The 18,693-nt window shown below is 37.8% G+C and overlaps 1 protein-coding gene across 1 annotated transcript; it reads right to left on the reverse strand.

Moving 5' to 3' along the window:
- Nucleotides 1-1,677: 1,677 nt before the first annotated feature.
- On the reverse strand, nt 1,678-9,685 carry LOC126418904 (vacuolar protein sorting-associated protein 29). Its single transcript, XM_050085922.1, has 4 exons — nt 9,087-9,685; nt 8,819-9,010; nt 7,891-8,126; nt 1,678-2,163 (listed from the first exon to the last, which is right to left on the reverse strand). Exons 1-4 carry the CDS (start codon nt 9,087-9,089, stop codon nt 2,046-2,048), a joined length of 549 nt encoding a protein of 182 aa, XP_049941879.1. The 5' UTR covers nt 9,090-9,685; the 3' UTR covers nt 1,678-2,045.
- Between the last annotated feature and the right edge of the window lie 9,008 nt (nt 9,686-18,693).

The following is an 18,693-nucleotide window of genomic DNA, read 5'->3' on the forward strand; positions in this document are numbered from 1 at the left end:
TAAGACGAACTTCCAGACTACCTTAGGATCTAAGGAACTCCTGGTACCCCGCCATGTTCAGTGCTCACTTTTTCTTTTTTCTTTCTTTTTTTCTTTCTGGCCTCAGACGTATGTCCCCTACAATGCTGCAATTAATCATTAAAAGCAAGTACTATGTGATGATGCGTCACTAGGTGACCTAAAACTGGTCATTGTATAATAAAAAGTGAACTGTCAGAAAAGGTAGTGGGTTGCAGTTATTTCTGAAAGTCATCAAAGGTATTATATTTTTATGTAAAGAAAAACTTGTTTTGTGTTTTCACTAACAATTCAATAACAACTTTTTATTCCCACTGTGAGAACAACTATAAAGCTGCAAAATCAGAAAGATACTGAACTCTGTTACCATTTACAACATGGCTGGCTTCATGAAAGTTTTTGTGAAGCCATCACAAGAGCAAGATGATGATGATGATAATAATAATAATAATAATAATAATAATAATAATAATAATAGTAATAACTGTAATTATTATAACAACAATGATTAAGATTATACTTGTAAAAAGGATATTTTGATACTGCTTAATGTCATGTACATTTACATTTCAAACAAAAAAACAACCACATGTTGACAAAAGAGATTCAGAATTAAACAAAAAGGGTCAAAGTTCTAAATGTGAGATTCTATTTGCGTCACTGACAGCATTTCATATGTAGATTGAAAAATTGTGTAAAGAAGTTATAGAAGTGGAAAAAATAATGCAATTTAACAGCACATTCTCTACAAGGTGTAAAATATCTGTTAGTGAACAAGTTTCAAGTCCAAGCTAAACATAACAAGAACTTAAAAAGCTAAAATCATGTGAACTATTGAACAGGCTGACGTATTCCCACTACCCACAAACATTCCTGTGTTTGTGTGTGTGTTTGTAATTTAGCTCCATACATCTCCATCTGTGTTAATTGTTATGAGGCTAGTTTGTATGAGACTTTTTCTCAATAGATTAAGAGATTTTTACCTTTTTTATATTGATAGAGTTGATGTACAGAAACTCTTGAGATAACAGCTGCAAGGTATTACCAGGAACAGATTTTCAAAATGCTAAATGATTTTTGTTAAGTAGTGGTGGTGGTGGTGGTAGTGGTTGTGTTGGTGGCAGTGATGAAACAAGAAATAGCTCCAATTGTTGTAAGTTACTCTGCCCCCCAAAAGCCTAGCACACGACAGTTTCCAAGTGTGTATCTGTATCCACTATACTCCAGCAGCCATAGAAACCGTTTGTCCTAGCAGTAGAAATATTTGCTCCAATTCTTAAATCAGTCCTTTGTGTTAATCCTCTCAAGTACCATTTTGGAAACAATGACCAATTTTCCTGATAGTATCAGTACAACTCATGTTACAGACAAATGATACCTTATCTGATATGTTTTAGGTTATCTAAACCACAATTACAGTGAAATGAGCTAAGACATTTGTTAAAACTAGAGACCCAAAATCAGTAATAATGACTGAAAATGACTGATCCTAGTTTTTGTACTTATAAATACTTGTATGTTTAACCTGGACTGGAGTTTCAAACAATTATGGACTGTATCTGTTCTTGATAGCAAGTCTGTATGTCCTTATTAACTTCTGGCATAAATATCTGAAACATCCATTACACTGTCATCACTCCAGCAATAAATGCACAAATGTTCAGAATTTATTATTGTATTTACATAATTTAATCCATGCTATGGGTACAGTCCTCTTCCAGATTAACTGATTCAGAACTTATTCCAAATTGAATGCCCAAGTCTTCCTTGACAAATGCTTGCAGTGTACAATCCGGAATGAAGTATCAGTCATAGACATGTAACACACAAGAGTTATCAGTTGTTACCATACTCCTTGTTACACACTTTCATATAAAGTATACAGCTTTAATATCTGGAGAAGAATATTGACAGGTATAAAATGTCTTCCTTATAGGTGCAGCGACCGCAGACTCGAACAAGTAACTTGCTTCCAAAGAAACAATTATTCTCAGAATGTAGTTCTCTATTTGCACAAACTATTGTCTCTAGCTCTTCTTGTATTCAATTCTCTCTACCTTAACTTCATCTCCAACAAGTTGGTACACGTACGTAACCACTGTTGAACTCTGTATGTCCATAAGAACGAAGGAAGGAATAATTGATCTGAAACAGATAAAACACAATATCTAAAGTATAAAATTAAGGAACTGCATTAAAAATTTAAGCACATACTATGTACCATGACCGAGTTTATAATGAAAATAAAATTGCTATAGAATCTCAACATTAGGGAATACATTTATTTGTAACCTTCAATGTCCTGAAACAGGTGAAAGTGTGGTACACTGTTATGAAATAAACCACTCAGGAGTCGAGGAAGAGAACTAACAGTAAGAATAAAAAATAAACTATGACATGTAGAATATGAAATTCAAATTAAGGAGACTTCAGTGCAAAATAGTGGAGGGAAGGCAGATGGCAAACCAGGGACTAGTGCAGTATGTACTAAGAACGCATTGCCTAAATATAGAAAATTCACCTGTATAACCATTCACTAGAATGATGTAGGATCATGAAAGATGTTGGGCACATCTAAATGATGTAAACAGCCTTGTTTCTGAAGCTTGAGATGGTTTTTAACAAGATCTATAAGATCCATAGTTGCAATACAAAATGGAAGATACATTTTATATTGCGTCCATTAAATATTCTTCCAATCCATGAAGAGGTCGTCGTGTTTTTCATGGAGAGGATTGGATTGGATTGTTTGGGGGAAGAGACCAAACAGCGAGGTCATCGGTCTCATCGGATTAGGGAAGGAAGTCAGCCATCCCCTTTCAAAGGAACCATCCTGCCATTTGCCTGGAGTGATTTAAGGAAATCACGGAAAACCTAAATCAGGATGGCCGGACGCGGGATTGAACCATCGTCCTCCCGAATGCGAGTCCAGTGTGCTAACCACTGCGCCACCTCGCTCCGTAATCCATAAAGAATTACTCCTGAAGCACATCAAGAAGGCAGTGGTCATTAGTGTGTCTCCATGCTTACGTTCTTTGGGTTCAACTTTCTTCACCTGGAATACTTAAGCGTTTCACCCTAAACCTGTTGCACCTTGAGGCATCACACAACTTCACCATTTGCCAGGTGTGGTACGGACTTGCATAGCATACATCATTTACAACTTTACCTCTTCTCCCTTATAGACTGATTACAGCTAGTGAGCAATCACATCTACTGCTATTGTTCATAGCAACTCAACATACTATTTGATGGTGCTCCCAACCTATTCATTTGTGCAAAAGCCATTGTAACACAGTGATGGCTGTGATAAAATTGCTGTCCTGAATAACCATTAAAGTGTATTTGTGGAGTCAAGTCAGATGAAAAATAATAAAAGGAATGACTGCAAACTTCGAGTATTATGCTTATGTTACAAGAAATGGCACAAAGAAAGTCAATTACATGGAGTATCAATTCTTCACATTAATATTGTGCAACAGTGAACATGGCAGAACATTAGCATCAAGTGAAACAACCAGCATCTCCATTCAAATGCTTGTTGGCACAAACCAACAACAGAAGCTGATAAATCCTTGAGCATGATCTTGATATCCTTGATCATGATCTTCAGTCACATCAACTGGTATTTTAACTAATATTACCTTCAAAATATATACACATGATGGCCAGTTGCATCACAAAGACATCATTTGAAGACTTGTTCCACCCCTAATACTGTAGGAGCACTACTGCCATAACAAAACTATTTATAAATTAACCATACTCTATCCCAAGAACATGTAACATGCTTCTCCCTTCCACATAAATATTATAAAAATACCACATTCATAAAATTAAAATAGTTACAGAGATGTAGGGACTGTCACTTTTCTTGTGCTGACCTTGTAACTATGTGAACAGCAGGCATTCTATAAAACATAGAATTCCTTGTGGAGCATAGATGTAACTAAGATTAGCAATCTGAACTGTTTCTTCCCTAATTTCACCTCTCCTCATTTATTTTATTTCCTGTCCCACCACATCACTCAGGTTTATTTTTGTTTATGCAACTTCTAATTTAATGTAAAAGTGAGAAAATTACACTTTTCTTGGTAGTAGATATGACCTCGATAAATCAAGATTGGTAAACAATGTGGCACAAAGCTGATACTTAATCTCATCAACATGACAGGGATCTGAAACTCAAGAAACCACCACTAGATGATGTGTAATTAACACAAACATTAGGAAAATGGAAATCAACAAAGTTACAGGAACTCCCTGGAAATAGTTTTTTGGCAGGGATATTCTTGTTACTAGTGCAATGGAACACACAGAACACTTGAAAATATCAGCCCACAGTGCAAAAAAGCGATCTAAACAATGATCCACAAGAGCTAAATGGCATCCTGTAACCAAAATACTGTAACACCACCTACAACTGATTCAAATAAAAAGAACATTGCTTACTCGTCCAACAGAAAATACGTCTTTGCACTTCTAAGAATACAGCCTACCAATGGCCCATATTGCTCACTTGACCTGACAAATCATTATGTTGTCTCATTCATATTCTGTACTTTCTTTTAAAAAACATCACATGTAAATACAACAGTCACCACTACAGTCAGTTAATGTCGGCAGCATCAAATCCACGTAAAAGTTACACAGTTGATATTCCCTCACGTGTTTTTAAATAGTTTATGCACAATATGTGTATGCAATATGTATCAAATTACTGAGTGGAAAATAATACAGGTTCGCAGAATTTACAAAATGTGCATTAAGTATGGAGGGATTACAGAAGTGTCTGATTCCACCCATCTGCTTTCACTCATGATGTCATCAATATGGCGGAAGTGGCTACTGTACACGTCTCCAATATGGCACCTACGACGTCACTACATACACACGACAACAAACACAAAAATATCTATAAATAAGACAATAACATCTTCCTCCAAAAATACAATCAAACTCACGAGACAACTGCGGAAAACTGGAGGTTTTAGAGAGCGGTAAAACAACACACCATATTCCCAAAACACAAAAAAATGACCAACAAAAAACACACAAAACTCTGTAGGTATCTGACACTTTCCTTGACCAATATAGGTAACCCCAGCTAACGATACCAAAACACCAACACCTACAACAAAAAACTATGAAAATTGGAATCCCACATTTCCCTTGACCACAGCTGATGATACCAATACACCAATACCTACATTTGAAACTACGAAAATTGGAATTGATCATTTCCCTTGGCCTATACAGAGTGTTACAAAAAGGTATGGCCAAACTTTCAGGAAACATTCCTCACACACAAAGAAAGAAAAAATGTTATGTGGACATGTGTCCGGAAACACTTATTTTCCATGTTAGAGGTCATTTCATTACTTCTCTTCAAATCACATTAATCATGGAATGGAAACACACAGCAACAGAATGTACCAGCGTGACTTCAAACACTTTGTTACAGGAAATGTTCAAAATGTCCTCCGTTAGCGAGGATACATGCATCCTCCCTCCGTCGCATGGAATCCCTGATGCAGCCCTGGAGAATGGCGTATTGTATCACAGCCGTCCACAATATGAGCACGAAGAGTCTCTACATTTCGTGCCGGGGTTGCATAGACAAGAGCTTTCAAATGACCCCATAAATGAAAGTCAAGAGGGTTGAGGTCAGGAGAGCGTGGAGGCCATGGAATTAGTCCGCCTCTACCAATCCATCGGTCACTGAATCTGTTGTTGAGAAGCATACGAACACTTCGACTGAAATGTGCAGGAGCTCCATCGTGCATGAACCACATGTTGTGTCATACTTGTAAAGGCACATGTTCTAGCAGCATGAAATCATGATAACGTGCTCCATTGAGCGTAGGTGGAAGAAACTAAAATGAGCTCTAACATGGAAATTAAGCATTTCTGGACACATGTCCACATAACATCTTTTCTTTATTTGTGTGTGAGGAATGTTTCCTGAAAGTTTGACCGTACCGTTTTGTAACACCCTGTATAGGTCAACAACCATGATGACTGATACGAAAAAACCAACACCTACAACCACAAGAAACAAAACCAAAACCACAACACCTCAAAAGTTCAAAAGTCAATCATCTCTACATAAATTAAAACACATTCAATTCACAATAAACACATAAAACATTACAACTCGAGAAAAACAGACCCAAAGAAACAATTACTTACCACCAACAAATTTTGGCACTGCAAAGTAGGTAGGCCACCCCCCCCCCCCCCTCCTCCTCCACACACACACACACACACACACACACACACACACACACAAGAAAAAACTCATACATTCACTCCACAGCCCACGAAAAACACAAAAATTCCTAAGGACGATCTTCTGCCAGCAATATTCATCTAAATGACATTGCAAGTTGGAAGAGCTCCTCTTCCCCCTCCCTATAACAGATTTAGCTGCCACCACCTCCTCCTTCGCCCCCAAAAAAAATAAATAAATAAATAAAAACTCCTCAATGGTACTAGCACACAACAAAAATGAGCCCAATCTAAAGCAGTTCTAACACATCAATCTCACGTAAACAAAAACTTTACGACAACCTGTAATAAAATTAATATGTATGCGAAACACAAAGTATTATGTACGCAAAACAGTCTCCCTTACAGCCAACCTAGGCTTTTCGAACCATGTACCACGCTGTACTGAATGCCAGATGATGATGATGATGTGCAAACAATGCCACATGATTGGTCCCTTCTTTGAGATACTGGAACTCTTGTCAACTTCATGCACTGCCCACAAGCATGACACCTAAAATATCCCGCTGTCCATCACAGCACATAATGAGCGCTTTCGTTTGGTAGGTCACATCATCTTTGTTTTTAGATATATTTTTCCCATGTGGAATGTTTCCCTCTGTCTTTTTCCATACACATTTGCATTATGGAATAATTCTTTGGGGGAACTCTGTTGGGGCAAAGGATGTTTTCCTCTGGCAGAAGAAAGCCATATATTTTAAAGCTCATTCCACACAATAAACAGATATAACACACACAAAAGAAAAAACTGAATTGACATTACTGCACCATCTACACAGACTCAAAATCAACCCACATTATCACAGTGATAACCAAGACTCAAATGAACCTAATACCGCACATTACACTCAACATATCAACATCCACCACCAGAGGGCACCACCAAAGACAACATGACATCTACAACCACGAACCAATTCAAAAACACCATCCCTTGGTGATGCACACACCACCAGTATGTCACAGCTCAAAGCAGATGGATGGAATCTCAGGCTTCCAATGACCCCATGAATTATCACCTTCCAACTTAACCTAGACCTTAAGGTACACTGTAGATCTGTTTGCCTCCACAACCAAGCTTTCAGAGGGGTCCTGTATCACACAATAGTCCAAAAAAAAAGCCAAACTGCACACTAATTCAAAAAAATTAAATTGCTAACCAATTTTGTTGTGCATCTATTAATAAAAGCACATCTTTGCTTATTGTTTATGTACCAATTGACAGCTCAATGCCTGAACCATTTGAGGCAAAATAGTGTACTCCAACAATGATTTTCTATTACTGTAGTTATACAATTTTCTCATTTTATAATGCTACGAACAACAGGCAAATTTATTCGTTACATCTAAAGGGAGGCAACACCCCACTTTAATACAAATCCATATATCTTTTTATTCTGCAATTCCTAATTAAATCCATATATCTTTTTATTCTGCAATTCCTAATTCCTGGCTACAATATTCATATAAAATCTAGCACTGCAGTACATATATTCTAATATATAAGCAGTTGTGTGTAATACCAACTAACAAAACCTTTTACCTCATATACTACCTGTCTAGAAGCACTCAAGTACTTACGTGTCAAGAGGGTTATAAGCTCCTGTTGCAGAACCTGGATTAATATAAAACTTGTTTTCATGTTCATATGCTTCAAACTTATGAGTATGCCCCGATATCAGAATGTCCACATCTAACTGTCGTTGTATTAGTGCTAAGGATTCTGGATCTCCCCATGGTACAACTTGGTGGCCATGGGACAATCCAATACGGAACTGGCCAACTGTGACAACCTTTTGCTCTGGGTAGTTCAAATTCTGAAATAAATACATTACCAAGTTGTTAAAAGTTTCAAAATACCTCCATTAATTTTTACCATTTCAAAGCTTTATTGCTCTTATTACATTCAATTTCCTATTACTTTAAATGTACCATCAAATTAGAAATCAAACAACTGCAGACCTATCTACATCAAGCTAAATGCACTGAAACTCAATATGTCTTCAGCTGCCACAAGTTGAAAAATTGACACCAAAGCTGACATTGCGAACCACCAACAGCTTTAGACCAGTAGCCTTGAGTATACAGACTGTACTGCTGAAATAGTTCAGTGAAAAGACAGTGAATACTTCAACACTAATGCAGCATAATGGTTGTGTGAAGCAGTTACACTGTATGGCCAAACAGAGCTATTAACTTATTAGTGACGTTACTAAATAATGGTGTTTAATGATTTTAAGGCTGACACAATCTGTTCAACCATACCCAATGAATAATATAGTACTGGTAATAAAACGAAGTGACAAATAATGACAGTTGGTGAACAATGTAGCAGAGATTATGAATAACTGTATTAAATGAATAAAAGAAAAAAAAATTAAACAGCAAACAGGTTCCTAGCATTTAGCATAGTGATTCTGATCCACATAAGTTCTTCACAGTTCAAGAACGCACAACGGCATTCGCCAAAACAAAATGCGAGTGCACACACACTTCGGCATGAATATACCTCATCAAAATCTCCTCTGACAACATGCACATCACTTGCGAGGGTTTTTAAGTAGTCATATGATTCCTTCGTGCACAAGTTTCCTGTGCAAAGTATATGCTGTATTCGGCCAGGTACCAGAAGTTTTTTAAACTTTGATGGCAGGCTGCTACATCTGTGAGGAATGTGCAAATCTCCGAGAACAAGCACAAGCTGTAAACATAAATAATGCAGTTAGGTCAAAGCTACTATCACTCACAGTGTAATATATTTGCACTCAATTACTAACCATTGTTGACTATGTAACCGGGAATGATCGTGATAGCATTAATACACACAACACACTACATGCAAAATATTTCCACTTCCATATTACGCCCCTTGACAAGTAATCAGTAATTTCTACCGCCACAGATGGCTTGTATAATCTTTGCCTCCATAGATATTGAAAGACAAGGGTTCTCTTGTTTCGTAATTCCCCAGTGGCAAAAGTGCGAAGGATATAAATTTCTATATCTCAACTTCAAGGCGCGATCTCCTCAACACTTAAACTGAAAGAAGCGTGGCATATGACAGCAGTTGTTCGCTACCAGCTCACCACTTCACAATTGGGTTGTCACGACAAAGTGTACTCACACACAACCCGGATTCCGGAAACCGATTTCCCGATACCGCTTTTGGGTGATCATTTAAACACTTCATAATCGATTCTGGAAATCCGATTCTGGTTGCCTGTATTTCAGTTCCGCAATTGATGTTCACTCTCTTGTAAACGCATTCGGTTTTGATCTGTTTACACCTCATCCAATTGAAGGCGTACAGCGACTGTGCTGACTAAACGATAAACTGTAACAGTTGTTTTCCAGGCGCCACATTTAACTGGGCTAGCAAATCCGCCTCAGGCCTTAACATGTAAAGGCGATAGCAAAAAACCGTTTCCGAATTCGGTTTACACCTTCCAGAAGACATGTCTCATGTCAACGTAGTGACTGTCCGCCACGTCAAGTCAATTCAACTCGCATTGCTGTCTTCAACTGTTCTTTTTGCGGGAATTGCGATCTTCGCAAGATGATTTTCAAGTGTTTTTACGTGCGAAATGCACATTGACAACGGGGTAGCTTGTCAATGGATGCTGGAGTCCAAATTTCTACGAAAATGACATTTAATCGAGTCAAATGATTTTCAGCTGGCAGGAATACCTTGTGTATTAGAGAAGGGAGAAATATATAAAAAAACGCAAAATAGGGCGGTGGTCGGAAAAAATGACATTACATGGTAAAGAAGGGGGATTTCACACTCTATGCAACAAGCCTGAGGAAGAGAAATCTGCATTTTAGATTTCAGAAAGTCGAAGCATCAGTTTTTTTAATTTGCTACAACAAATTGCGTCAAGAATTACGAAAATGAACAGTGTTACAACCTTTGGGTTAGATGGTGAAACCACATCAATATTGACCACTGATGTTCGCAAGACTTTTCACACACAATTCAGAGGGATACTTAACAATAAACAGGCTTGCCAGAAATACATACTTAAACAGCTTGCTATTTCTGAAAGTTTCAATGCATTTATTTATGTAACACAACAAATGCCTGACAACATACAAATAAATTCCACCCACTAATCAATCTGATTTACCCACAGTACTTTTTTCACTTCAACTTACAGTAATGTTGCAAACCATTACATTGTAAAATATTAAATATGGTACTGGTAGCTATAAAAATCTACATTATAAATGTAATCTCACTGCGTCAATTAATCTGCTGTCATTTACTATAAATTTTAACAAAAGAAATTACAAAACAAAACAATTTATAGTAAATAACGGACAACAAATGACTGATCAGCCACGAAATCCAAGACGAAACGAAATATGGAGGTCTGCACATGGCAGTTGACTGGGAGGAAATGAGTTTCTGTGTCACATGATCAGCAACAGATGGATGATGTCACCTGTCAAAACTTTCCTCAAGAGAAAACTTGATAGTACCAAGACATGACGGGATGGTCAAGTGGATGCCACCGTGAGAAATGCATTGCAGAACATTTTGACACGATTGGATGTGAAGTGATAGCCATTGTGAATTGAGGCTTAAAACCCCTACTGAAAAAAATTGAAAATACTGAAATCACGGCTGCTTGAATTTACTGAAATAAATAGAATTGTCTACTATAAAGTCGGAATCAACTTTCTTGCAAAAAATACTACTTCTTCAAATAATTGTGTCTATCCTGTTTCCATTTAGTAATGAATCTTTAAATGAATTAGATAACAAACAGCATATTTCAGCAATATATCTATACACATAGAAGGTATTTAGTGTCATTAGTTGCAACACATTACTTGTATAGGTGTTAGCAGATAGACCTGTTATTTGATAAAAGCAATACTTACTCGTGCAACATAGAGTCCAGGTAGCTGAGTTAGTACTTCCAGAAGAGAGAAAACTCAAAGCCCTGTTTGTTGGAAAAGCAGACTTTTGAGTACAATGTACCACAAGGTTCAGTTCCACCATCAATTCTGTTACTATTTTTGTACATGAATTAAAAACAACAAATCAGTACCACAAGTACATTAAATTTGCTCCAAATATTATAATGTGTTAATGAAACAGAGGACAAGAGAAGAGTAGCAACATTACATTAAAACTGTGTCTCATGCAGTAAAGATTGGTTTTCTGTAAATAGATTAGTAATAAACGAGAAAAACAATTACAAGGCAGTCGGGTATGGTACTAAATAAATACAAGTTAATCTCAACTATAGAATTTCTTACACCACTTCTCGAGAATTTAAGTGCTAACAAAATTACTACATGTGAGGATTGAAGAGGATCTGTGATAGACTCAAAATGAAGAATATATAAGCATTACACACAAGGCATAAAAAATCTTTCTGGATGTGTATCAGTAGGGATGGTGAAAATATGTTCTTAGCCCATGCTGCCACTTTTGAAATACAGTCTAACATTCTGGAGAAATGTTTCTGCCACAGAACCTGTTTACTATCCCAAGATTTACTTTAAGAGGTATGGAAACTGCAACACCTCAAATTTGTGCAAGCCCTCATTTCAAAAAATTAATATCCTAATCACTGCTATACACACACACACACACACACACACACACACACACACACACACATATATATATATATATATATATATATATATATATATATATATATATATATACACTCCTGGAAATGGAAAAAAGAACACATTGACACCGGTGTGTCAGACCCACCATACTTGCTCCGGACACTGCGAGAGGGCTGTACAAGCAATGATCACACGCACGGCACAGCGGACACACCAGGAACCGCGGTGTTGGCCGTCGAATGGCGCTAGCTGCGCAGCATTTGTGCACCGCCGCCGTCAGTGTCAGCCAGTTTGCCGTGGCATACGGAGCTCCATCGCAGTCTTTAACACTGGTAGCATGCCGCGACAGCGTGGACGTGAACCATATGTGCAGTTGACGGACTTTGAGCGAGGGCGTATAGTGGCCATGCGGGAGGCCGGGTGGACGTACCGCCGAATTGCTCAACACGTGGGGCGTGAGGTCTCCACAGTACATCGATGTTGTCGCCAGTGGTCGGCGGAAGGTCCACGTGCCCGTCGACCTGGGACCGGACCGCAGCGACGCACGGATGCACGCTAAGACCGTAGGATCCTACGCAGTGCCGTAGGGGACCGCACCGCCACTTCCCAGCAAATTAGGGACACTGTTGCTCCTGGGGTATCGGCGAGGACCATTCGCAACCGTCTCCATGAAGCTGGGCTACGGTCCCGCACACCGTTAGGCCGTCTTCCGCTCACGCCCCAACATCGTGCAGCCCGCCTCCAGTGGTGTCGCGACAGGCGTGAATGGAGGGACGAATGGAGACGTGTCGTCTTCAGCGATGAGAGTCGCTTCTGCCTTGGTGCCAATGATGGTCGTATGTGTGTTTGGCGCCGTGCAGATGAGCGCCACAATCAGGACTGCATACGACCAAGGCACACAGGGCGAACACCCGGCATCATGGTGTGGGGAGCGATCTCCTACACTGGCCGTACACCACTGGTGATCGTCGAGGGGACACTGAATAGTGCACGGTACATCCAAACCGTCATCGAACCCATCGTTCTACCATTCCTAGACCGGCAAGAGAACTTGCTGTTCCAACAGGACAATGCACGTCCGCATGTATTCCGTGCCACCCAACGTGCTCTAGAAGGTGTAAGTCAACTACCCGGGCCAGCAAGTTCTCCGGATCTGTCCCCCACTGAGCATGTTTGGGACTGGATGAAGCGTCGTCTCACGCGGTCTGCACGTCCAGCACGAACGCTGGTCCAACTGAGGCGCCAGGTGGAAATGGCATGGCAAACCGTTCCACAGGACTACATCCAGCATCTATACGATCGTCTCCATGGGAGAATAGCAGCCTGCATTGCTGCGAAAGGTGGATATACACTGTACTAGTGCCGGCATTGTGCATGCTCTGTTGCCTGTGTCTATGTGCCTGTGGTTCTGTTAGTGTGAGCATGTGATGTATCTGACCCCAGGAATGTGTCAATAAAGTTTCCCCTTCCTGGGACAATGAATTCACGGTGTTCTTATTTCAATTTCCAGGAGTGTATATTACAATTTCAGTAGGAAACACTTAGGTTATAACAATCTAGTGCCTACATACCATATATTCATTCTTGTGCCATAAGAAGAAAGCAGTATATACATGTTCAATAAGCCAACACAGCACTAAAATAAAGTGGACTAATGCAAATGCGAACTAATGCTTTTGAAATACTTTTGAAATAAAGATTTTGACAATGTTAACTGGAATACTCTCTTTCAAATTCTGAAGGTGGCAGGGGTAAAATACAGGGAGCGAAAGGCTATTTACAATTTGTACAGAAACCAGATGGCTGTTATAAGAGTCGAGGGACATGAAAGGGAAGCAGTGGTTGGAAAAGGAGTGAGACAGGGTTGTAGCCTCTCCCCGATGTTATTCAATCTGTATATTGAACAAGCAGTAAAGGAAACAAAAGAAAAATTCGGAGTAGGTATTAAAATTCATGGAGAAGAAGTAAAAACTTTGAGGTTCGCCAATGACATTGTAATTCTGTCAGACAGCAAAGGACTTGGAAGAGCAGTTGAATGGAATGGACAGTGTCTTGAAAGGAGGATACAAGATGAACATCAACAAAAGCAAAACAAGGATATTGGAATGTAGTCAAATTAAGTCGGGTGATGCTGAGGGAATTAGATTAGGAAATGAGACACATAAAGTAGTAAAGGAGTTTTGCTATTTAGGGAGTAAAATAACTGATGATGGTCGAAGTAGAGAGGATATAAAATGTAGACTGGCAATGGCAAGGAAAGCGTTTCTGAAGAAGAGAAATTTGTTAACATCGAGTATAGATTTAAGTGTCAGGTAGTAGTTTCTGAAAGTATTTGTATGGAGTGTAGCCATGTATGGAAGTGAAACATGGACGATAACTAGTTTGGACAAAAAGAGAATAGAAGCTTTCGAAATGTGGTGCTACAGAAGAATGCTGAAGATAAGGTGGGTAGATCACGTAACTAATGAGGAGGTATTGAGTAGGACTGGGGAGAAGAGAAGTTTGTGGCACAACTTGACTAGAAGAAGGGATCGGTTGGTAGGACATGTTTTGAGGCATCAAGGGATCACAAATTTAGCATTGGAGGGCACCATGGAGGGTAAAAATCGTAGAGGGAGACCAAGAGATGAATACACTAAGCAGATTCAGAAGGATGTAGGTTGCAGTAGGTACTGGGAGATGAAGAAGCTTGCACAGGATAGAGTAGCATGGAGAGCTGCATCAAACCAGTCTCAGGACTGAAGACCACAACAGCAACAATGCAAATGGGAAGCTGGCTTAATAATAAATACGTGAAAACAATAAAAGATACATCGAAACTGAAAATTGCTGTCCATAATTATTTGCTGCAGAAATTTGTTAGACACACACATACACACACAGATATATATATATGTATATATATATATATATATATATATATATATATATATATATATATATATATGAATATAATAGAGGGAAACATTCCACATGGGAAAAATATATCTAAAAACAAAGATGCTGTAACTTACCAAACGAAAGCGTTGGTATGTTGATAGAGACAAAAAACACACAAACACACACAAATTTCAAGCTTTTGCAACCCATGGTTGCTTATAGTAATAATAGCTTTATACAACATCGAACGGTACACTGCACATGTACAAAGAAACAGTAATGATAACAGTTATTTGTACAATACAAAAGACACATTCTTCTGAATACGTCATTAATTTACAACAAAATTACAATAATTTGTTTACTTATTTCTATTCACATAATTTCACAAAGCAATTGTTGTTCTTCATATAAGTATGGTACCCTTGTAATGTGTAGAAAGGGTGTTTTACTAAAAATTTCTTAAACTGATGTTGCAGTTTAACTGTAGGAAGAGCCATGACTGCTCTAGGCAGTGCATTAGCTAATTTTATACCTGCATACTGAGGCCCCTTTTCATCAGGAAAAAGGGAAGGAGAGGAAAAGACGAAAGGATGTGGGTTTTAAGGGAGAGGGTAAGGAGTCATTGCAATCCCAGGAGTGGAAAGACTTACCTTAGGGGGAAAAAAAGGACAGGTATACACTTGCACACACACCTACATATGAATCCACACATATACAGACATAGGCAGACATATGTCAATATATATATATATATATATATATATAACATTAATATTGCATATCTTGCACCCATCCATAATTAGTTTTGTTACACTGGGTCCACAGAAAAAATTTTGTTGTATGTCCTAAGTTACAATTCTGTTGGTTCACAATCACATTTATAATAAAAGAGCATCATTTTTCGTTATACATAAAAGCATCATATTTTTCATTGTACAGTGAGCTCATATTTTTTCATTATGTGAATTCACTTGTACTACAGAATGATTTCTCTTTCAGCCATGTCCCTACCACAATTTTAAATTTATTTTCATGTAATTCCCTTTTGCCATGTGATATAGTATTAAAAATGTTTTGCAGGCATGTATAAAATTATTTTGGACTTTACTCAAATGCATCCAAGGAATGTCTAATACGTTCCTGTTTCTGGTTTCATATGAGTCCACACCTGACCTACTTTCCTACATGTGCGCATTCTGTTTGGCTTGCATAGTGCTTTGAGTATGTATAGTAGTATTTTGTGCTCAATAAAGAACTGTCTGCAAGAAGTTAATTTGCCCAAACCAAAAATACATCTAATGGCTTTCTTCTGCCAGAGGAAAATATCCTTTGCCCCAGCAGAGTTCCCCCAAAGAATTATTCCATAATGCAAATGTGTATGCAAAAAGACATAGTATGTCATAAGCATACACTCCTTAGTGACACAATCCGTAAGATTCCTGAGATATAAAACTCTTGCTGATGGAAAAGAGGATGTGTCCAGTTTTGTATTTATTTAATTACACTCTATTTTCATGGAACCACTGAGATGCCTCTTCCATCATTGAGTTTTTCATTTGTTTGACAACATTCATGTCGCTATTTGATGTGATAAAAGTTGTGATGTTAGCATACATTACAGATGTATATGGTAACAAGTTGGGCAGGTGATTCACATACACAATAAATAAGAAAGGTCGCAGTACAGATCCTTGTGGGACTCCATATTTCACGTTGAGGAGGTCAGATTTGTTATTCGAATTTAAAACTAGCATTTGGATTCTGTTTGTCAACTACTTTTTTAGTAATAGTAGTGCTACACCAATTACTCAATATTTTTCAAGTTTTTTAATTAAATGCTATGTGGGACAGTGCAAAATACGTAGGTTAAATGTACACATGTTGCATAGGTGTGTTCCCTATTTTCAAAACCCTGTAATATTGGTAATACAACTTCCTGAACTGTCTTTATTGTTGGTAGCCCACTTCAGAATCCATACTGGGCCCCATTTATGAGGTTGTAAGACTCAAAAAAATCATTTAATTGGTCTTTCAATAATGTTTCAATAATTTGGATATTATGGGTACTACATTCAGCATATCCTTAGGATAAATAGTTCTCCATCCAAATTTTTATGGTGACTTTGTTTCCCATAAATTGGGAAGTGTGTCTTCATTGTCCTCTAAATTTCTTTCATCTGTTATAACTAACTCCGCAGAACTTATGAAACTATTATTTAGTTCATCTGCACTGAGAGGGACAGGTAAATTTTCTGCAGTTAACCTTGTTTCTGTTTTAATTATTTTCCATGATGATTTACATTTGTTACTGGCATGAGAAATATAGTTTTCATTTGTTTTTCTCTTTGTTGAAATGATATCTTTTCTGTGCAGCTTTTTTAATTTGGTATATGAATGTCTATACTCATTATTTGAGCAAGATTTGTCATAGTAAATTCTTAACAGAATTCTTATGTTATTTAAGTAAAGTGTATACCAGTCAGTTATATTACTTTTCTGTTTTCTCCTTGCATTTAGTCTATTGTGTTTAATGATGAGGGGCCAGTATTCATTAAAGACAGTGGTATTGATATCTAAGAAATTATCAAAAGTATCACTTAAAGACTTATTCTCCATGACAGTAGTACACCAATTAATGGTCAAAAGTCTTTATGTGAGATTTGTTACATTTGATGGATTTATCTACCTCACTGTCTGGGGTCCTATTGGCTGAGCAAGATTTTTTAACCCCATTAATTTTAGGAAAATTCCATCACAGTCAGAGAGCATTGGTTTAACAACATTTAAGATTACATCATCTTTGCCAGTGTTTGATGTAATACTATCTAGACAGACATTCTGCCTGATAGGCTTATAATTAAGGCAATTGTAACTTTATGAGTTGATGGTATCTAGCAGTACTCTACTTTTAGAATTTTGCACCATCACATCTATATTAATCTCACCAAACATTAAAATTTTATGATTCTTATGTCTAAGTGAGTACATTAGGAGATTATCTGCATGCTGAACAATAACTTTGGCACCAGTTTTCACAGATACTACAACAATCATGCTTTCGGGGAGGTGAACTGCAGCAATTTCAATTTCTCCTTCATGTGCTAAATCCTTGAGATCTATAATCTTAACTATGTGTTTTAGATCACTTTTTATTAGTATTGACATTCCTCAATGTTCCATAACTTATCTAATGTAGACAGTTAAAAATTGAAAATCAACAAGAGTATACATCTTGGATTCATGTTCTTTAAGCTAGCGCTCATTTAGGCACAGAACATCACAATGCAAGTCTTCTAAAACTAGTTCAAGTGTTTTTAGTTTATTTCTCACTGACTGTATGTTTATTTGAAAGAAGGTCAGATGATTACTGTCTTCTTTTGATTGTAGCACAGGCTTCTCATAATCTAACTCTGTGGTTAATGGTGGTGGTTGAAGTTTGTTAGGTCTAGACCACAACTTGTAAGAACATTACATTTATTACTGTCACACGATTAAAATGACCACAGATTTGGTTGTATCTGATATTAGTTTTTGATACTTCTTTGTTTACACATGAAGCCTCAGTCAAGTCATGGCGATGTGGTATGTTCACTATGATGCTGTTTGTATGTGTGAGTCTAGCTAGCGTTCTCTTGAGGGTAGAGGTTACATCAGATGCTTTATTTTTGCTAACTTCGTTTGATCCTCCAATTACAAAAACAAAATCTTTACTAGACCATTTGGGGAAGTCACTTTTACTCACATTACTCAGTGAGCCTCCAGATTTCGTCAACCCCTCCACTTCAAACTTGGTTGAGTCATTCAACACTGAACTTAATATATTCGACAGACCATGACTGTGGCCGTCTGAAAGAATCCTTATTACGTGTTTGCTTACAGACTTTGACACACGACTTTTTAAATTCAGAG

The sequence above is a fragment of the Schistocerca serialis genome, chromosome 9 (assembly GCF_023864345.2).
Source record: "Schistocerca serialis cubense isolate TAMUIC-IGC-003099 chromosome 9, iqSchSeri2.2, whole genome shotgun sequence".
Classification (NCBI taxonomy): domain Eukaryota; kingdom Metazoa; phylum Arthropoda; class Insecta; order Orthoptera; family Acrididae; genus Schistocerca; species Schistocerca serialis.